At 35.0% G+C, this 23,018-nt stretch overlaps 1 protein-coding gene across 2 annotated transcripts in view; it reads right to left on the bottom strand.

Moving 5' to 3' along the window:
* The window catches only part of LOC132702782 (histone acetyltransferase KAT7), a 120,637-nt gene that overhangs the window by 21,154 nt on the left and 76,465 nt on the right, over positions 1-23,018 (bottom strand). The window contains exon 8 of one of the 2 annotated variants that reach the window (XM_060671553.1): positions 3,452-3,539. The exons of the other annotated variant lie outside the window; for it this stretch is intronic. Coding sequence (XP_060527536.1) covers positions 3,493-3,539 — 47 coding nt within the window. The 3' untranslated portion in view covers positions 3,452-3,492. Of the gene's footprint in view, positions 1-3,451; positions 3,540-23,018 lie in introns of those variants that run through there. 2 annotated transcript variants of the gene reach the window in all.

Genomic DNA, 23,018 nt, shown 5'->3' with positions numbered 1-23,018 from the left:
AAGAATACTTTACCATTTTAGGGAGAGTTTACTTTTGGTTATTTGCCCTAAAATTCAAGAACAGCGATCCTGCAGTAACAAGATCACAGTTTAAGGTAATAGAAAATTGGTAAGACTATCGATAGTCTTAATTCGATACAAACATCTAATATCTGTTGATAATTGCGGACATTGCCCGGCTTCTTCCAAAACTTGTAAAATAAAATCGCCTTTATCGACTTCCGGCAAGTCGTAAACTCCCCTTCCCCGCCACGTTCTCACAGGGCAGACGTCTGTGGCGCGCAGACAACGAAAATTTCTCCCATCCTCCAAGTTCGGGTGGAGGGAGAGAGCCTTGGACCTTGATCTCGTTCGCGCGAGACGCAGCCAGACGTCTGCAACGTTTTTGTCTGAGGTCTGACGCGATTTCTGTCATTACTGCTGAATCCGATGGATTTTATGGCCGTTTAATGGATTGTAAAACGTCTAGCTCGCCTACTAAAGTCTTGATTTATTTTTAATATATTTTTGGGCTATTTTTAAAAGTATAAATTTTCGTTAATAAGAAGTTAAAAAATGTCAATGTCGATCATTCGAATGCCTGCACACACTGCGAAGTAATTTAATTTATTAACCCATTCAATGAGGGTAAAATCTCACATTCATTGTAACAAAAGACGGCAAAATTCGCACCTCAAAACAGTTGTGCACCAAATCCTAGTGAGAAGTTCTTTTACCTAAATAACAATTCTGTCGAAGGAGTTCAGACATATTTAAAAGTTACTTTCTCTTCTTCGTTTTTTAGGCAATTGGTGGAATTTTCTATAACCACAGCCAGTGCGTAGGTCCTACTCGTAGCATGTCCTACAAACCTAAACTTATCTCTCTTAGAGAGCATAATACCGTTTTTAGTACCATGATCAGTTGATTTTCTAGTAACACTGTTGTTTGGGGTTTACATTTACATATTTGAAAGTCGCTTTCTTTTCTTTTTCGTTTTTTAGGCAAATGGTGAAATCTTCTATAACCGCAGCTCAATAGTGCACAGGTCATGCTCATAGCATGTCCTACAAATCTAAACTTATCTCCTGAAGAGCATTAATACTGCTTTTTAGTACCATTGTCAGTTGTTTTTCTAGTAACACTGCCGTTTGGGGTTTACGTTATTCCGTTAGTAGTAAGAAAACATAATCTAACTTATTCAATCATTTCTTAGTTGCAACATATCTACAAGGGCAAGGGTGATGCAAGGGAGGTCAAAAATTACCGTCCGGTAGCATTACCACCCACTGAGCTGTTATGTCGGCAATAACTAGTATATAGCTTTGAATAATAAAAATATTGCTCGAAGCCTTTCTTTTGAGGTAACACGCGCCTTTGAGACGGTCGACTTTGATCTGCTGCTAAAAAAATCAATGTCTATTGAGTGCTATTTAAAAAAATTCTGGATTCCTCCTTCCAATGATTCTGTTGGCTTCTTCAGAACATAACTAAAACTGGCTCGCATTCTACTCTATACCTGCAATAACAGTATGATATTACGCTATTATATATTGTCTGACGGGAGAGGAGCTAAATGAGGGGCATAAACATTGTCCAAAAGGAAAATAGTTACTTATTAGTACTGTAAAAACAGTTTATAGATAGATAGATCATTGACATCTCTCTTAAAAAATTGTTACCAAGGCGGTTTCTATTAGAAGGTAATTTATTGTAAAAGTTCAGACTTAAAGAATTTCTAATCGATTTATTAAGACCATAGCGGGGAATCGTTATTTGGTGTGCATTATGTGTTGTATAGGAATGAGTGTCAGATTGAACAGAAAAACTAGATTTATAAGAGTGAATCTCTATTAGACTATTATATGTGGAAGTAGACAGTGAATCCATAACATGAATACTGGGAAAATGTGTACTACAGCATTCTCTATAGCCCAAACCAAGAAGAATTCGGAGTGCTTTTTTTTTTAAGACGAAACTCTCTGACTGCATAATCAAGCGAAATACACACTTCTCATAACTTAAATATTAAAAGATTGCTTAAGCTTTCGCAGCATTACCAGTGCGGATGACAATGATTTACAGCGGGAGTCAATATGAATAGACCAATCCAATCTATCAATTAGTCAACAATCAATAGCGATACCGAGTACGGTGACGCTAGTTAATGTGCTTAAGGGTGAAAATTGAAGTGGTAAAAGAAGGGATTATTTTTTATTCTTAATATTTGTTCTTTATGGTTAGAAATGCAAGGGTCTAGAACTTCAGTGTTGTAATTTGAGTCGGCCAAGTTCATGAATATATTATCCAGGTATGTGCTTGATGTTGGTGTCACCCTGGTTGGTTCACCGACCGAAACGGTCAGACAGAACGACTTCAGAACACAGAGTAACTCTAACAAATTAGCTGAATTTTTGAAGAAATTCAAGTAAAGGTCTCCCGAAAAACTTAGATTACAGTTAAGCTGCGATAAGTACGAAAGAAGTTGTTCAAATAATTCTAAAACCAAATGAAAGTCGCACAGACAAGATCTATAAACACATTTTAAAATAGTATTCAGTCGTTTTATTTTTGTACCACAAAATTCGGCAATCCTTTCTTTACTGAAGTTTCAAAGGTGGTTTCAAATAATTATAAACTCGCCGTGAAGACATTGAACATTCAAATGCATCACAGAATCATCGGTCAGAGATGTGCCGTCAGTATTAACACTATGGTATAAAGCCAAAACAACGTTGTTCGTCGTAAACCTCAGTTCTAGTCAATTACTCCTAAATTTGGTATTCATAGTGTGCTGATCTGTTGATAACCCATATCAACTGTTGGTCATGAAGTTGGATCTAATCTTTTGCACGTACTTTTGTATTTCACCACATCAAAAGGTGCAAAATCTTCTTCCTGCCCAGAACTGTTGGTCATTACAATGCAATTGGAAAATGCTTTGGCTTCGTCAATGTGCTGATAATTGGGTTATTTTCAATTTTAACTTAATATTGCATATGCCATTCTTTGTTCTGTTGGTGACTTACGAAGCTTAGAGTAAAAAGTATATAAGGTGTTAAAAAGAGCACATTTTAGTAATTTTTTCCCAAACCATACATTCAATTGCTAATGTAACAGACTTTGTATCCCTACTCATAACAGAGTTACTAACTTTGCGAAGCGCATTTGTTTTCTAACGATAATACTGCAAATATTATTCAACTATCGTATTAAAAAAATTTTTAGGTGACTTCCGGTAGATGGGTGCGCAAATATCAAAAACATCAAACTGCGAATTTCAATAATTCAGACGTGATTCGATTATCGTCAGCAGCGTTTTCCGCAAACCCGGACGGGTTTTCCCGCGTATACGGACCGGTGGCTGTTGACCCGTCTAGACGGGGTTGGGGTAGATTTAGTCAGGTTTTGCTGCCTGTGGCCCGTTGAGCAGCCGCCACCCCATGCACCCCTGGCCACGAAGAGGATAAGCGCGCGTACTCCCCCGTCTGGCTCCAACCGGGGACGCGGGATTCAAAGAAAATTACCTTTGCCGTCTCGTCTCGTCTGGAGGATCGCACCTGGGGGATAAGCATTCGTTGCTAGGGTTCGATTTGTCTTGCGAATTTGAGAATTTGGAGTACGGAGTGTTCGGTGGTGACGCGATAACTAACGAAACGAGTATTGAGAATTTTAGCACTTTTACTACTGAATCTGAATCATTTGGGGAAAGCAACACTTTGGCCTTTCGAAAAAAATGCATTTTATTCCATTACATTAAATAATACATACATAATACAGGTATAATAATCGAAAACAATGTGTTCAAATTCAAGATATTACGAGCGAATTCCAATTGATAAAATATGGAGTGCCTCAAGGAACCGTAGGGAAGGGTGGAGCAAGGCTTACCACCTGGGGCACTTCAAAAATTAACGAAATTATTATAGTATAAATTCTATAACGTTATAAATACCCGACGTAAAACAGAATCGCGGCTCACAGAACCGAAACTCTGCATCGGAAATGGACTGATTGAGACAACCCACGCGCAAAAAAGGATAACGGCATGGAAAAAAAAATATATTGCGAATTGCCATCTGGAATATAAATCATTCAATAACAAATATCAAGAAACCCTTAAAGAACTGAAAGATAATAAAATCGACATATGTGCTTTGCAAGTGACCAAAAAGAAGGCTAAAGATCAGTTGCAATACGATGACTATCTACTGATCTACAGCGGATTCGAAAAGCAAACAAGAGCGAAAGAAGGAGTAGCAAATATAAAAGACTGCAGTTATGTATCCTCGCGTATCATGGTTGTAAGAATGGAAGCAGAAGATTAGAAACTTAATATTGCATCAGTTTACTCACCTGAAGGCAATAAACCAAAACAAGAAAGAAGGTCCTTCTACGACCAACTCCAAAACACAATTCAATCATTGCCAACCGACCGACAAATAATAATTCTTGAAGACTTCAACGCTATTGCTACTTGCAAAAATCAAATTAAAATTCAAACCTCAAAATAAAATAGAACAAGTATCTCCAGAATCAAAAATAAACATCGAATCGCTACGGGACACCTCTTGGGAGAAACTAAGTGAAGTTTTAGGCACCCGGACTATCAAAAGAAATAATAACGGTGAAACAAATAAAACCCCTTGGTTCTGCCCAGAAATCAAAGAGAAATGTAGAAAAAAAATGGCATATCTCACCTACGAAACATCACAAACACAAGAATCATAAGAAACATATAAACAAATCCGAAATGAAACAACAGCACTAGTAAGACAAATAAAAAACCAACGTTGGGAAATTTTTTCGAAATAGATGGAAAGTGATTTCTGCCGACTTCAAAAACAAATCTGGCGCTTTATTTGAACGCAAAGAAAACAGATCAACGAATTAGTTGAAACAAATCATATAGAAAAAGAAACTTGAGAAATTGAGGTTGAATTAAACATCCTGAAATAGTGACAAACGACAACGTACAGGTTGAGACATCCGACGTAAATACAGCTCTCAGAAAGCTAAAGAACAGGAAGAGCCCAGGGCAAGATGACATTCCACACGAATTACTTAAATATGGCGGTCACACTGCAATTAAAATCCCTAATTCAAAAAATTCTTTAACAAGACAAAATACCAGAACCACTATACTGATGCTTAAAAGAGGTGATAAAAAACTGCAGAGTTATAAATCTCTTAAGCACGACATTGAAACTTACAACAAAAGTGATAACAAACAAAATTAACGACTTAACATCCTTAGCAGACGAACAACAGGGATTCAGATCGGGCAGGTCATGCACAGACCCCGTTTTTGTCATAAGACAGATCGCAGAAAAATCAATTGAATTTAACGAACCAGCATTTATGTGCTTTATTGAATTAGAAAAAGCGTTTAACCGTGTGCAGCTAAGACACGTAGTACATCTCCTCTACAATAGGCAAATCACACACAACCTCATCAAAACCATAGCAAACATATATGAAGCGAATCAAATTGGAGACAAAATTAACGGGGTTCTGTATCCGACAAAGTGGCTCCCTGAGTCCCCTTTCAACATCATTATGGATGAAATAATAAGAAATGTGCGCTTACTAAAGGGATACTTAATGGGCGATCAGGAAACTAGAATTCTGTGTTATGCCGACGACGCCGTATTAGTTGCCGAAAATGTAGATGATTTACAGCGTCTATTACATCGATTTACCTGCACTGCCAAATCACTTAATATGATAATATCAACCGAGACAACTAAATGTATGACGACATCAAAAGTATCATTGAGATGCAAACTGGAAGTTGAAGGAAATGTTATACAGATACAGCAGGAAATGAAATTTAAGTTTTATATGGTGATATTGAGGCGGAGCTGAGAGAACGAGAAACTTCTTCTTCTTCTTCTACAACTTGGTTGAGATCAAATAATCTGTTAATTCCGGGCTTGCCGTTGTATTAATTCTTGAGATATGGACTGCCAGCTGTCTCTCCACCTCTTCGGCGGTCTACTGGGCGGACGACTTCCTACTGGTATGCGGGGTAATCTATCTTCGCTCATCCTCTTGACGTGGTTATACCATTGCCTTCTTCTCTGCCTTCCCCACCCTACAATATCCTGTACGTCGCATTGTTCTCTTATGTCGTGGTCTCTTCTGGTTTTGCCAACTATTGATCTCAGCACCCTCATCTCGGCTACGCGCAGCACTCTCTTTGTTTTGTTCGTATCTTCTCTTATTTCTATCGCGTACGTCATTGTTGATCTAACGCATGTTTTGTATATTTTAATCTTACAGTCCTTCCGCATGTATCCGTTGGCTCAGACAATCTCTCTTAGGCAGCCTGAAGTTGCTGATGATTTGTTGATTTGGTCCCTTGTTGTGTCGTGGCCGCTAGACATGTTATCCCAAGGTACTTAAATTGCATTACTTGTTCTATGGGCTTGAGCTTGCATCTGATTGGTTCCCTGGTGATTTGGTGATTGTCATGCTTTTTGTTTTCTCGACCGATATGGTTATATTAAGCTGTCGGCACACTTGATAGAACTTGAATAGCTGTCCTAGAACGAGAAACAAAGGCAACAAAAATAGCAGAATGCATCAATGACCCGATATGGCGAAATAAAAATATCAAAGTGGAAATTAAATCAAGAAATTATAAGGCAACGGTGAGACCAATTATAACATACACTGTATAAACTTCACAGAAACAGAAAAAAACCAAACAACTACTAGAGACAACCGAAATGGAAAAACACTGTTAGACACAGAGAGAAATGAGAGCATAAGAAGAGCATGCAAGGTGGAAAATGTAAATGAATGGGTACACAGTAGAAAGAAAGAATGGAGCAAACACATCCGCAGAATGGACGACAGAAGGATAGTAAGAACTGCACGCGACAAATTACCGCTAGGTGGCAGAAGTGTAGAACGTCCTTGAAAACGTTGGTGCGAAAACTTGGCAGTCTAACTGCAGAGACGACAACGAAACAGGCGACTTGCCTAATATGAAGAAGGAAGGAGAAAAAGAAGTTATAAATAGGGGAGAATGGATATGACGGCCAGAAGCTTCTCCAAAATTTACTTAAAGTTAGTCAAAATTAAATCGACTTGTTGGTTAAAAGCAACAAAAAATAATAAAAAGCTTAAGTGGGCCGCATTGCCCCACCCTCCCCTAGTCAATACTCTTTAATATCTATATTAACCGGCTTTTCAAGTTAAACATCAAAAGACGGGTTGTGAGTTTTGCTAAAAACACCGCAGATATTTATAGTCCAGTAAACCGGACAGACCTTAAGTTAGTGACTGAATAGGACTTTAAAACTGTATTGAGTTGGTTTGATAGTATTTTGTTGACTGTTAATTACGAAAAAACATTTTCCTTAGCCTTTACATCATATGCCAGAAACATAACTACTTAGAATACATTAAGATTTACTATCAATCACAAAATTGTCCAAATAAAATCCAAACAACATATAAAGCAACTAGTTATATATCCGGATAGTCACCTAAGTGGGATGTCCAGATCACATAAGTTGTGAAAAAGGTAAGGGCACTTTTAGCCAGATTCAAGTTTTTGTCTTCGATCTTAAACGAGGCACAATTAAAGCTGCTCTATGACGCATTTGTTGAAACGTTTTTCAATTAGAAAAAAAATGAAATGATTCCCAAATCATATGACTTGGCAAAAGTTCTCGATCCGCGTCAAATATTCAAATATTATTGACGTATTAACAATTTGTTAATACGTCAACATAAAAATAAACACACCGTTGAAAAAATCGACCATGAACAAACAAGGAACAAACTCAACAAATATAAATTGCCAGTAATGGTGGAGACTATAGCATCGAAATGCCATACATACCTTGCTCCAAAATTGTATAACTGCTTACCTAAAAACATTTAAAAATTAAATCTTTTTATTTTATTAATTTAAAAAAAGGTAAACTTTCGATAATTGAAAAACTACGTAAACTTATGCACGATTTCCTAGATTCTCGAAATATGTATCTTTAGTCAGCATATGACGAACGAAATGAATATTGAGAATTTTATCGCTTCTACTACTGGTGCTGAATCACTTGCGGAAAGCAACACTTTTCTCTCGAAAAAAAGATATCTACTTCCATTAAATGCTAATAATAATAATTATTATTATAATAATAATATTTGTTTTCCCAATCAACAATGCAATATTTATGTAAAAAATTGTCATCGATAATCAAATTATTTTCGGATTTAATGTGACCTCGTGCAGTATTCGACAAGAAAATTCCACACCGGTAGTCTCTAACAATCACAATTGATTTTGTTAACACTAGGAAAAAAGTTAAGCTAAAATTGTATGCTATGGTGATCTGTCAAAAAAAAACACGTTTTAATTGGTTAAAAATTACATGTTTGGAATCTTCAATGAAAGAAACTAAAATCTACCATAAACAACAGTAACCTATAAACAAGGAAGGAAAAAAAAGGGAAAAGGGAAAAAGGGAAAAAAAAAGGAACTGAAGTACTCATCTACCGAATACGGGCATTTAATCACAATGTACACACGATAACAATTTTTAAAGTTTTAAAAGTTGATTTTGATCTGACATTTGATTCCGTATAAGCATTTTCCTCGACCACGTAAGGTTTTTTATCAACATTAATTAATAAATACAAATCTCGGTTAATTAAAAAATTATTTTTATCAGTACAAGAAGAAAAACCGAACTAAAAAATCTAAATTAAATAAAACTCTAAACTTATCTTTTCTACAATGTCGAAAATGTAGAATGTAGAAAACCTTTTATAAGATCAGTAAATTAAACTCATGAAAACTTTTCAGATTCGATCATGGTATCCACAAAGTTTTATCTTCCATTAATCGCCATATTTGAAGACCTACAAAAATTCGTTGCTTTAATTTTGCATCCGAGAGCGGCAAATTGTCCGCATAGGTAATGAAAACATGCTCCATCTTTATTTAAAACTTTAACGTAATTTGCAACGGTAGGTAAAAGAATTTCCTCACTATCATGAAGAATATTTTTTGATCCGGGAGTTAAAATAGCCCTCTGTAGGGGAACTTCATATATCCCGACTGATGACCTGATAGAAGTCCCACAAATTATCGAACTATAGCATGTGATTTTCTCAAGCAGTAGTTCCATATTTTCGTAACATTCTCATTTGCACAGAAAGAACAACAGGTACAGAAGGGAGAACATGTCCGTTGTGCAGAAGAACAGTTTGATTAACAAGTAAAATATGAGATTTAACATCTTCTGAGAGTAAATTGTTATTTAGAAGCCTAGATGCTAAAATCTGGGACAGATTCTTAGATAAATCTGAAACACTCACTAAGTCATTCAGTTATGAATGTAAAAATGACTGCGGTGACTGAGAAACATTCCATATATCACCAACATCTAAATCCATTGGATTCTCAGGTAGTGGGACATCTGGCCCATGTGGCCTAAATGCAGATTTAAGTTCGGATAAACAATGTTTTTCAAATTTTTAGTATTATATCCATAGCAGTCACCATTGTGATTGGTTGGCTCTCTCCATATCATAGGCATTCGAAAATGTAGGGATAGCCTGCTTCCATTATTATAATGTCTTAAATCTTCTTCACATACCTGATAAACAGTACGTGGTGTCCAGAGTGTATCTTGATCACCAATTTTTACTTTAATATAAGCGTAGCATTGTTTTACAAGTATCTAATTTCTTGACCATAAAAGAACCACACACATAGCAAAACGTATCTGGAATATTTTTACAAAGTCTTGCCATTTTAAAAGGAAATTTGACTGCACAATACTCACTTACCTCACAAAACGACTGCTTACAACAAATGCAACTACATGATAAACAGACTTTCTTAAAGACATGTCACGATTCAATGCGGCAATGTTTTAACTACATATTTGAGAATCTTAGAAACTATATTTTACTTTCGAGAATTCCCGGCTAATATTCTGCTGATTTATGAAAAATGTATTCCAGTGGCGTAGCAATTTAAATTTTTAAAACAATCTCAAAAATTATTTCAAAAATTTTGCGCGATAGAAACAAAATGACATTATTTTTCTATTAGTTTAGACCCCATATCTCGCAAGAATATGAAAAATACCAAGTCACAAAATCTATGATGGCACATCTTGATTTCTTTCGGGAATACGTTAAAAAATCACCCATCACCCACTGGGATTCTATAAAACTGTTACACATAATAACTGACTTGTTTTGAAACGCACATAGATTATACAATGTTAATTAGATTTGAAAGTACAACGAGGGACAGAAGACATTTATCGAATGCATCGACCACAAAATTATACCATACCTAATTCTACTCTCAACACATAAGCACTTAATATTTGTGATTCCATTAAAATATATTTGAGGTTATTTAATAAATAGTGGTGGCCTGAAAACCCCGATACCAAACAATCTCATGCTTTTATTAAGATTAGCTGTGTTTCTATTTAAATGTTAATAGCTTCGAAATGGGATATCAGAATTAATCGAGCTAGATCTTGTTTAAAATACCGTTGCTTCCTCTATATTCTTCGTTATAAACGACAATTAGATACATTTCACAGTAGACGATGGGTGGCGCTGTAGCACTCCAGCTTGATTTTTTTTGTATTGGAAGATATTGGCAAAAATATTAATAAATACAAAAAAAGTTTTCAAATGTCAGAGGGAAATAATTATGCCAGAATGGTAATGGCAGTGGAATGTAATAATGTAAAATATCAGGAGAGGTAGACTTTACAGAAAATTTACTTTGGAACCATCACTTAAACATCTTATCGGATCAAAATGTTGACTGCATCAGCAGCGTTTTGTATGATTTTATTACATTAAAACGAATTTATTAGTTGAAGAAGGTGTTGATATGAACTTGACATACGAGATATTATGTTTCATTAACATTCATTATCAGCTATTGGCCACAAATACAAATTTGCTTTAAAAAACCATTATGTAGGCCTATAATCAATTATAAAAACAAAGGGGTTAAAAAATACGAGAATAGAGAAAAAAAAAGAAATTAACAAATATTATATTATCAAATGACAAACACAGTTAACCATGCAATGCGAATCAGCATAAAATACATAAGTAAAACAAGATTGCTTTCGCAATCTTATCGCTGAGCTCCTGCTGAGCTCCTGCTGCTCCGTGCTACGCGCTACGCCGTCTACAAAGTTGCTACGCGGCTTCTTATCCTAGCAGAGTGCATTGTTTTTCTGTCGTGCTACTGCGGACTACTATGGAACTTTCGAAAAATCGATATAAGTTTATTGTACATTCTATAAAGTATCTTTCACGTCTGGCCGAACTTCAAAGTTACAGGAAACTTAAAGCTAGAACAGTTATTGCGATTTAAAACGATATTTTTTTAAATATCTTGCTCACGAAAACTGGAACTCTGTCTCGACACATTGTACGATATTGTTCAAACCAATTTATCTTTAATAGTTTTTCATTTATGGTTAACAATTTACCTTCAAAAACGGAAATTTTCAGATTCTCTTAGAATTGTTGCCCATAAACGACACACCCTGTATATAATTCAAAGACTGGTTGAAAAAGAGGTTATAGTTCTGAATCTCCCACGCTTCCTGGTATATGATTTTTTCCAATAGAGTAGATGGTTTTCGTGAATTTTCACGAAAAATCTAAAACTATTTAGTTTTAGATTTTTCTCCAGAATTCAAAAACAGTGTATATAATCGAAAAAATGATTGAAATAAACCTCATCATTCGCAACTGTTGGTTAAGGAATTTTGCCCATCGGGTTAATAGTTTTTGAGAATTTTTTTTCTGCAAAACAAAAAATAGACCAAAAAATTTGAAATTTTAACTTATCAACTGCATAGTTTAAATGTTGGCCTGGACTTTTACTTCTCTGCTAAATTTGAAATCGGCAGCTGCAAATTTAGGTCACCTATTACGTTTTTAAATATTGCACGGAATATTGCGTGCATCATGTAAAATAGGTAAAAACATTAACTACAAAAGTGTTTATAACACCGTGAAAAAGACAATGATACCTTACATAGTCTTTTAGTTAAAGTCAGTTTTCATTAATAGGGAACCGATCTTTCAGTTTTTTTGAAAAATTGTTTTAATTTTTTAAAAATACTTCCCAACCCCCCAGCCAACCCAATTTCAAAAAATCAGAAAATCGAAAAAAGGGACCCGAGGCCCGATCGCTGCCTTTCTCCATTGGCTAATATGGAGCAAAAGGAGTCAAGTTTGAACATCGTAGTTCAAACCGTTCGAAAGTAATGGCCAAATCATGCAGCGTATACAGAGAAACGGAGAACGGACACACATTGAAAAAAAAATTTTGTTCGATCCTGATCATTTTTGGAATCACCGTTGCCGAGATATGAGTTTCGTTGCCAAGCGCGTATACTTTCGAAAAATTCGATTTTATCGATTTTTCCAAAAGTAATTACCTTTTTCTACTCCCGTCTGTAAAATACCTAATTACACAACGATCTAGCGTGCGGGAAACGTCACTTTACCACGTCAGATTCCCATGAATCCGAGCCACTTCGGACATTTCCGGGATTTTACCGCACGGATTTGGGAGCAATCGAATGTTTTCGGAGATATCTCCCACGCTTTGATTTTTGACGTTTGTCAATTCTGACGGTCATGTCGGTGAATGTTTTCGTGTTGTTTTGCGAAAATGTACCCAAAAATTAAGGGTCGTAGAAAAAGTATAGTATGCAACACGTTCGGTAAACTTTTTAACTCACTCGTTTATTAAAAACTCGTGAGTCCAATGACATTTACCGCACTTGTTGCATAATATACTATTAATCATTAAGTTTGAACTAGAAAGAGGAGCTGTAGTACCACAGAAGGAAGAAAACTCTTCGCCGGAATGCATGATTAAATTTGTATCTGCCTTCCCGTTTTAGAAAGATTCCTATCCCTTGGTGTAAATCTTGCTTTTTTCTAATAATATAAAACAGGTAAGCTTTCCCTTCTTAAGCAAAGCGGAATTAGTGTCACATTCTGAAATGGCATGTGACGATGAGCCTAGCTTTTCTTGTAGTATTACAATATTATCGCCTAATTTATGTTGCTGAGTATTTCTATTATTTAATGTTAATTTGCACAACCTAAATTTGTTTGTGCGTGCTTTATATATATTATTTGTTGAATTGGTATTTTTTGCTCAATCCACCTCTTTTTAAATCCATACCCCTAACTTGAATTTATTATATTACGTATTGTTGCTTAAATCTAATTATAAGCCTACAAATCATAATCATGGAGATATTCGTCACAAAGTGAAAAAATGTACCTCTGGGGTTGTTTTTTGAGAACTTTGCCACGCTCGTACGGGTGGGAACTTTTAGTATGTGAAATAGTACCCTCAAACCTACTATTCCACCTGTTTTCAGCTTTAAGGGGATTTGTTCTGGATTCGCCATGTAAACTAATTCAACGGTCCTGGAGAATGACGTTGAAAATAAGCCCCATATGACGTTTAGTACGCCTGTGGCTCTGTTAGTGTTAATTAATACGGGACACGGACTTAAACTAACTAATCGGTTGGGCTGAATTAACGACACTATTATATCAAGATTCCAATCTAAACTGATTTTAATTGTAGTAAATTAATTTTCGAAATCGCTACCGCAGCTTACAGGGGCGGACTCCACCATCGTGTATCGTAAAGGAAATAAAAAATCGTTGTTCCATATTTTAGCCATTTACTGCATATCTTCGATTCAATAATTGAAATTGCTAATTATTCAGGTTCCGCAACAACTATATCATTTTATTGCTATAATCTATGGCTATAAATACTTATACAAGACATACAAGGCATTTTACTCGATAACACAAACGATTATAAGAGAACTAGTTTCTTAAAAGTTGTAGAGTAGAGCGACTCAAGATATTCTTAATCCACTTTCATTTTTTGGCATCATTTCCAAATTCTTTCTTTGCTTTCGATGGTTATAATTTCTTACTTTCTCCAAGATGATGTTGAAGCCCATGGTACTTTGCGGTAATAATAATAACTACTTAAAGAAATCCCCGTTAGTCTATTCCATATTTGGCATCAAAAAATAAATACGAAATCTTTGCAAATTCATTCTTTAAAAAATCCCAATAGTACTTCTCTCTTCTCTCTACGACTTTAAGTTGAAGCAATAAGCAAAATAAGATTTTAGTGCATTTTACACAGTGTATGTACAACGATAAATTTTTTGACGGTAGATCATTCATATTTGATAGCGTTATTCGATGATGGCGTAAAAGATACATGCAACGGAATTTGAATTAGATGGTAAAGGGTGTTCAAAATAAACGAATATATTTGGAGCATTTTAAATTGAAAAATCGCAATATGTTTTTCTGAAAGATCTTACAAAAAAAAGTCTTTAAAACTTTGCTTTGCTAAGATTATTGCTATAGCATAAGTTGGCCATGACCAAATTATTGGCCAACAGTTAAGATTAAAAAAAAATTGTTGGGGTCCTAGATAAATTTATTACCAATTTTGGTGAAAATTACGGCCAAATTTTAAATTCACAGAAAAAGTAAATAATATTAAATACCTATTACTACGAATTAACATCTTATTTTTAATTATATCTACTTGGACATACATGCCTTAATTTATTCGTATATTTTCTTGGACGTTTTTTAGCATTTTGTTCTCCTGCACGCGTTGCGAATCTTGCTTTGCTAAATAGGTCTTTATATTCCAGCACAATTCAACAAAATACAAAAACAATATGTTACTAACTAAACGAAAAAATAGAATAGAGTGCCAGAAAAACGCCGAAAATCGGTTGACTATTTTACGTGTAAAACAGACAGGCCCATCATAAAGGGAGACAATATAAACTATTTATTAAAATTCTAATATCTTAAATAACTAATAGAATATATAAATAGAAAAATATAATAATTATCAATTAAACAAATAGTATTATGGACTTTTATTGATTTTTTATTTTTATTTTTATTGTTTATTTTTTAATACTAATTACTGTTCTGTAGTTGATAAACACTGTTCTGATAAAACAGTGACAAAGTTTTCTGCTTGAGTGAATCACAATAGTTACTGTACACTTTAGTGATTTGAAACGAAAATGATCTTTTAAAAAATTCTGTATTGTGTCTAGGAATTCTAAATCTATGAAGATTAATACCAGGCATAATCTTGATTGCTTGATAGGCTGGCTTTTTGTTCAATACGAGTTTATGAAACACACTCGCTGCATGAAGGATTTTTCTCCGCTTCATATTTAACCTCTTCATTTTACTATCACATAATTTATGAGAGATATGTTGTCTTCGTCTGATTCCACAAATCAGTTTTAGACACGAATCTTGCAGGGTCCATAAATAACATCTCCGTAGTTAATCTTTGACAATACTACAGATTCGCAGACATTTTTTTTTTTATTTTTGACTTAAATATTGCCGTATCTGATATATTGCTTCAGATTCATATACGCCGTTTTAACATAATTTTTAATGTGTAGTTTAAAGCTTTTGGGACGTATCAACTTTTATGAAAAACCCTTGTTCGCGGGTTTTTTTATTTTTCTTGGTTCCAAATGTAACTAAATTAGTTTTTTGCATTTGTCTTGACAGAATAGTTATTTGACCAATTAGCAATATTAGATATGTCTTCGTTGATCACATCACACACATTTGTCGGATCTCAATGCTATCAAGAAGTTGAGGTAAATCATTCTGCAGTTTAAATATCTAGGCTAGAGTGGTTCGCGAAAAAATATATAATATAACAATAACAATAAAGTGTTTTATTCCACACCACACATTAAGCGACCAATGGTTTTGGTTTTGCACTTTCTGTACCCAGAATGGATTAACTCTTATATAATAATGCATGTTCTGAAGATTAATTGTACCATTACGGCAAAAGTAGCTCCATAAGATAATATTATCTACACGTTTATCTACGGTTCCAACAAAGTTCTTTCTCCTGTTTATTTTTTTAATCTTAACTGTTGGCTAATAATTTTGTCATTGTCAACTTATGTTATAGCAATTACTCTCAGATACAAAGAAGGGTAAATATTGAAAAAGCTCAAATAAATCGCAAAGAGTTAAAAAAATAGTTCTATCACATACTTAATAAAAAGTGTCGGTTTCTGCAATGCCTTTGAGAAAAAATAAAAATAAATGTGGCACTTAAAAAAATCTAGATTCGCTAATATCAAATATCAAATAATATTGTATGTGAAACCAACGAGATAATGAATGATTTTATCATTGATTCACTCAAAGGAAACAAATAATTGTTCCAGTGAATATTCGTACAACGGAAAAATTTCTTATTTATTAACAAAAGATTTAGCATTGGAAAAAAATATATCAAAGCTCGAATATATACTCGGAACTTTGTCGGGTATGAAACGCGACAACAGTTTTTGAAACTCCCTTCATATATAGCCTGACAAAACGGTCTTGGCATGGTCCATGGAATATTGTAAACTTCTGGTATGTCAAACAGAATTTGTCTTTGACGGATCAAAAATATTGTTGTTGTTGTTGTTTGTGGATAAGTGCTAAATCTAGTTTTGACGTTATAGTTATAGCAGAACAGTAGCAAAGCTTTCGGACGCATTGAAGATAGTGGGAAATGTATTTTGGGATAGAACGTTTAATTTCTCTAATATGAAAATTATTAGAGAGAAGACAAGATGTAACGTGTTTACGGCTCTGTTAACAAGAGAGTTGATACTCGATGATTTTTGGACAGAATGGTGATTGGACAATGCATTAATGTGCCTGTCTGTATACTTAAAAATAATTTTAAATCTTGCATCCTAAAGATCATTACTTATTTTTTGTTTGTTTTTCTCATAACATTTGAAATCAACGAGATCTTTACTCTAGTTGACTCATCCCACGTAGCTATAAGATAATACTACGGTAGAGAAGAGATCTTTTGCGCATACGTAACTCTCAACTGAGTTGTCACGTTGCCATAATTTTTTTGAAAAAATTGACTAATTTTCATAAGAACGCAAAATCAGTCTCTAAATTAAGAATATAATTGGCAACGGCGAGCTAGGAATTGCTATTGCCAGAGAATACTAACAGTCTGCGACATTGTTATTTACATTTTTAGTGGTTATGATTCTCTAGGTACCTTTTTCGTGTTTTAGTGAAAAACTTGTGCTTGTATTGGTAAGTGTTGCCTTGGGTACAACTTAATTTAAAAAATAAATAAGAACTAAAAGTTCAGATTTTCACGAAATTATATATTATGACATGACAATTGTTTCGACAACACCGTGTCTTTATCAAATGATAAAGATGATAAAGACACGGTGTTGTCGAAACAATTGTCATGTCCTAATATATAATTTCGTGAAAATCTGAACTTTTAGTTCTTATTTATTTTGATAAATGCATTTTCATCAAGTAAAAGCCACCTCAGTTCAACTTAATTTAAAAGATTTAGAAGTTGTTTCTATAGGACTCCCACTCAAAAAACTTATATAATTTGTGCTTTCAATACTTGGTCCTTCACGAAATTATAACAAGTCTGGCAAATATGAGGACCTAATAGGCTCGTAGACAAACCCGAGTGGTTTAACAACCTGCAAGGTACACTTAAATAGCTACATAGGAAAGATGTTTGGGTAATATGTTTTAGTGTACAAGAATTACGGGAAATATAAGAAAACAATTAAGCTGCAAGATTTACTAGAACAATCACAAGCAATACTCCTTCATAATTCCTAATCCTTGTAAACCTCAATGTGGGAAAGTTTCAGTTTGTCATCACGCTTAGTGAAAACGAAAATTACAGAAATTATTACAGCAGAAAGTGGGAAATTACCAGAATCAATTCAGCTGCAACAGAAAGAATTTAAACGTAAATCTGCAGTACATTTTTGGGAAGTCTGAAGGCATTATAGGAAATCTTTGAGAATTACCGAGAATTCTAGGCAACTATCTATTCAAATTATTGGGGTATTTCATTTGTAGGTCACCTACCTCCTACCTAAGTGAATACACACAATTTGACACTGATTAAATAGAAACAGTTCTATCAATAAACACTGACTTTGTAAATCTGCATCTTGGTTCGGGACGACTTGAGTAGGAAAAATATTATATGCACAATTTGAAAAGGAGAGATATTGATTAGTCAATTTTATATGCATAACTTGAAAAGAAGAGATATTGATTAGTCTCCGACTATTTTCCCAACCCTTGCTTGGCTCGAGAGTAAGCTATGTCCTTTAGTCGTTAGTATCACCTAGCTCCCTTGTGTAAATAACTATTTAGTACAACAACAAACTAATAATTTCCATATTAAAGATATTATACGTTCCATTAAAAAATACACTTCACCACAACCTTCCAACAGCAATGAGGCCGAAAGCAATCCTACACTTGCCACTGTGGTCCTTCCTTACATTCAAAACATCACTGACCATATATCAAAAGTTCTAAAGAAGTATAACGTCAAAACCAGATTTTACACTTGTCCAAAAATCTCTCAACATCTGCGGTCCGTCAAAAACAAAATTCCATTTGAGACGCCAGGAGTTTACAGCATTCCATGCATATGCGGCAAAGAATACATTGGAGAGACCGGACGAAAAATATCAACTAGGCTCAAAAAACACGAAAGAGCCTTACGACTAAGACAAATAAACTGATCAGCTGTTGCCGAACACACTCATGAAACCGGGCATAAAATTTTATTTGATAAAACTAAAATTCTTGCATGTAATCAGTTCTTCTACCAATGAAAAATCCGAGAGTCTATAGAAATCTATAAACAACCTAACAATCTTAATCGCGACTCAGGTCTAAGTGTCTAACACCGAGACGGTGTTTACACTTATCATTAGCCCCCCCCCCCAAAAAAAAAACCTCACAATCAATATATAAGCAGGTACAGAGTAAGATACGAGCCAGTTTCAGTCAAGCTCTGAAGAAGCCAACAGGATGATTGGCGAAACGTCAGCAATTTCGAATAAGAAAAAATCGACGCAGGAGAAATCCAGAAGTTTTGTAAAAAGCATTTAGTACAACAAGTTTTTGGACAAGTTGATCCATGTCCTCTATTCCATTTTTCTTGTAGACTTGCATATATGTCTGTTTCCTAGTTTTGATATAATAATCACTTATCCAGGTAGTGCTATTTAATTCACATTTAATTTTTTAGGGATTGTAAATTGTAAGGAAACATAAGAGATAACATTCCTTGTCAAAAATGGAGCTGCCAGGGAGGCTTTAGCTTTAGAAGAGCATCTATATGTGGGATGGCACATCACTCCTTTAAACTATAGAAGAGGTGGTACACTCTTAATAAAGTAGGCAGTGCAGCGTCTTTTAGGTAGATATTGTGATCAGTTGTAAATCCGGTTACTTGTTTTCTGGTCATTCTATTTGCCGATGGTAATTAACAGCCCATATTTAGAGTTCGAAATGGTGCCACTTTTTTTCTAATCCGACTGATAAAATTTATCAAATATTCCTCAAAAATATTATTTTCTTAGTAATATGTTGAGAACCTTTTTTCGGTTTAAAACATTCTTATTTTTCCTGCATAATTTATGACTGAAAATTTTCCATCTTAAACATAAGAGAAACTTTTGTTGATACTAGGGGCGTTTTTAGGCTTTATTTCCAACTAGTCAAAATAATAATTTCTTTCCAAATTAGAACTAGAGCGGACACCAGCAGATCTTTAATCTTCAGTGGTAGTCAAAACAACATTACAAGTTATAGAGAGGCCTGGCACAGAATAACCAGAGGTCATCAGTTTTTAAAAAGAACTTAAGGAACAGTAACATATTGTCAACAAACGCTTCTGATTTAAATTTTAATTAATTTTAATTAATTCAAAATAGAAGTTAACCCAATAAGTTTATAAAAACAAACTGTTTGCACCGATTTACGGGTACAAATTAGCTAGTATCACGATATAGCGCTATAGACACGTCTATAGCGCTTAAAGAACCAAAACGCTAAAATACTTGCAGAAGGACGCCGATCCGTGTGCTGCAATTCAGCATATTAACCCTGCACTTGTCGTTATTTTTTTTAACAACACTTTATACAACTTAATTCCATTTGAAAATTTAATGGGATTTCGACATCCTGTACTATTAACATAGGCCGGGCCTCTATATGTCTAGTAGCTATATGACTCACTCTGTTTAAGTTATTATCAGAACCCGACAAAGTTCTAAGTACGTTTAGAGCTTTGATAATTTAAATAAGACATTTTTCCCTTGTACAAATATTCAGTGGAACAATTATTTACTTCTTTGTGCATTGAAAAGCATATCTGGTAGTAACTTGTACAGGGCGAATCAACGATAGAATAAAGTTAATAAATAATAATAAAATAACAATAATAAATAATAATAAAATAATAATAATAAAAGTAAATAACTCGTATTTGATATTAGCGGATGTCGATTTTCTTAAATGCCACATATATTATTACTTTGTTCTGTAAGGCCTTACAGAAACCGACACTTTTTATTAAGCACGCCATATACTTATTTTTAATACTTTACGTAGTTTGGAGCAAATCAACAATTGGTCCCTAAATAATAACTTGTAACTTAATACAGCCAAGTGTAATGTAGTCTCTTTTATCACCATAAGTGTAGCAATGATATATGACTATCATCTTTGTTCCTTATATTAATAAGGTACTGGCAGAGGAGTCACAGATCTATGGATTTATCGTACGTTAACTTTAAAAACACAAAAGTGATAAAAATATTATATAACTCATACATCAGGTCTGAGTGGGAGTATGCATCAATAATTTTTCAAAGAAGCTGCCACAGGCTACTGTAATACTTTTTATAAAACTTCTGGATTCCTCCTGCGTCGGTTTTTGTTGAGTCGAACTAGCTAACGTTTCGCCAATCATCCTGTTGGCTTCTTCAGAGCTGGACTGAAACTGGCTGACATTTTACTCTGTACCTGTTTTAATATTGTTTGAGGGGCGCGGAGCTAAGAGAGCAGTTGTCGAACACAATCACGAAACCGGAGATACAAATTTTATTCGATAAAACTAAAATTCTTGCATGTATTCAATTCATCTACCAACAAAAAATCCAAGAATCTATAGAAATATATAATCAACCATACAATCTTAACCGCGACTCAGGTCTTTCCTATCACCAATATGGGAATCAGTCATCCGAGACGGCTTTTAAGTCCCTCATTTAGCTCCGCCCCCCTCAAACAATATAAAACCAGGTACAGAATAAAATGCGAGTCAGTTTCAGACAAGCTCTGAAGCCAACAGGATGTATGAAAAGAAATAAATAATTGCTCCATTGAATCAAAGAATCAAAGCGCGAAAACATAGTCGGGACTTCGTGGGGTACGAAACTTGGCGACATTTTTTGGAAAGTCCCTCGTATATCTCACGACAAAACTGTGTTTCACGAGACGAACAAATTCCGTCTATCTGTCTGTCTGGGATGAGTTCGATCGAGAGGGACAACGCCGAAAACCTTATCCCAGGGGCGCGCCGAGCATCACGGCCCTCCCTCCCGGCATTTCCCCCTCGTCTACTTTCGGAAGCTGCGTGTCTGATGGCTGCGGGGGGCGGGACGGATCACGCGCCCCTATTTATTGTGCGTAAAACGCGTCTGCAGGTGCCGAGGCCGTCAACCCCGGGCTTTTGATTTCTCCCCCTCGCGGTTTGGGGTAGGTCACGATCGGGAAACGCACTCGAGGGAACACAGAAAAAAACAAATTCATAATTGTAGATTACTTATAGCTTCAATATTTTAAATTTTATTTTTTTTTCCTTTTTTCTTCTTTCCATTGGCGTTAAGGTTGGAAAGAATGTAATTGTGATCACTTAGGGTCTCTTATTCGGGTATGTCGATATGCGAAGGCTATACTGTTCTTTTCCAGGTTGGCATTTTTCCGTTATTTAGGATGACTAGGTCGGACTGTGCTTGGAATTTGTCCTCTTTAATTTTCAGCCGCATTGCCCCATTCATGGGTTTTTGCGTTGAAATAACCGGTTACAGTTACCCTGCCGTTGTCCTTTTTGATGTCGACCCCCAGTTGACTTATAAAAATTATAAAATCTTCCATATTTGAAAAGAAGTAACTACTTTACAAGACTGTGTCTGCTACTCTTATCCACACGTAAACTTCGCCTCTACCGTACATAGAAAAAAACAAATTCTTAATTGTAGATTACGTACATTTTCAATATTTTCTACTCTACGTGCGGAGCAAGTCTTTAGGATACACGAACGCATTTTACGGACTATACTATATAAGCCGTGGAATTTTTTATGTCGATACTTGTTTCCACAACACTCTTTATTGACACTTCCTAGTATGTACATACTAAATTGTGCCTCTTATGTAAAAAGCAACCCTAATCTTTATATGCTCTCAAGAAACACAGATATTCAGTACAATTTAAGATCGAATCTTAACATAACACATTTTGGACATTCGTGAAAGACAAAAAGGATGCCTCTGGCGTTTCCGATTCTATGACCCATGAGGGTTGTGAATTCAACAACCCATCTGATATCGTTAATTGTTTCGCAGATTTCTTTAAACAATCGTTTATTCCTAGATCTAACCTACCTTTGGATAACAAGTCAAATGGCTCTCTGAATTATCAAGTCATAGATGTTCGGAATATTGCCGAAGATGAAGTGATATCTGCTTGTAAGAAATTGAAGCCCAAGTTGACCGCAGGACCAGATCTCATACCATCACTGCAGTTAAAGGACTGCGCTTATGTACTCGCCAAGCCACTTCAGGGATTATTTAATCTCTGTCTTCAGTCCAGCCGCATTCCTGAGTCGTGGAAAACTTCCAGAGTTTGACCAGTTCATAAGAAATCAGACAAGGATGTAATCAGTAATTATAGACCCATCTCGATAATATGCAACTTCCTCAAGGTTTTCGAAATCCTTCTCTATAATGTTATTTACTCGGCGACGAGTCAACAGCTGTGTTCGAAACAGCACGGTTTTATAAAGGGTAGATCGACA

The sequence above is a fragment of the Cylas formicarius genome, unplaced genomic scaffold (assembly GCF_029955315.1).
Source record: "Cylas formicarius isolate icCylForm1 unplaced genomic scaffold, icCylForm1.1 PGA_scaffold_6__28_contigs__length_40554024, whole genome shotgun sequence".
Classification (NCBI taxonomy): domain Eukaryota; kingdom Metazoa; phylum Arthropoda; class Insecta; order Coleoptera; family Brentidae; genus Cylas; species Cylas formicarius.
The sequence above is the reverse complement of the archived record's forward strand: the minus strand, read 5'-3'. Positions and strand labels throughout refer to the sequence as shown.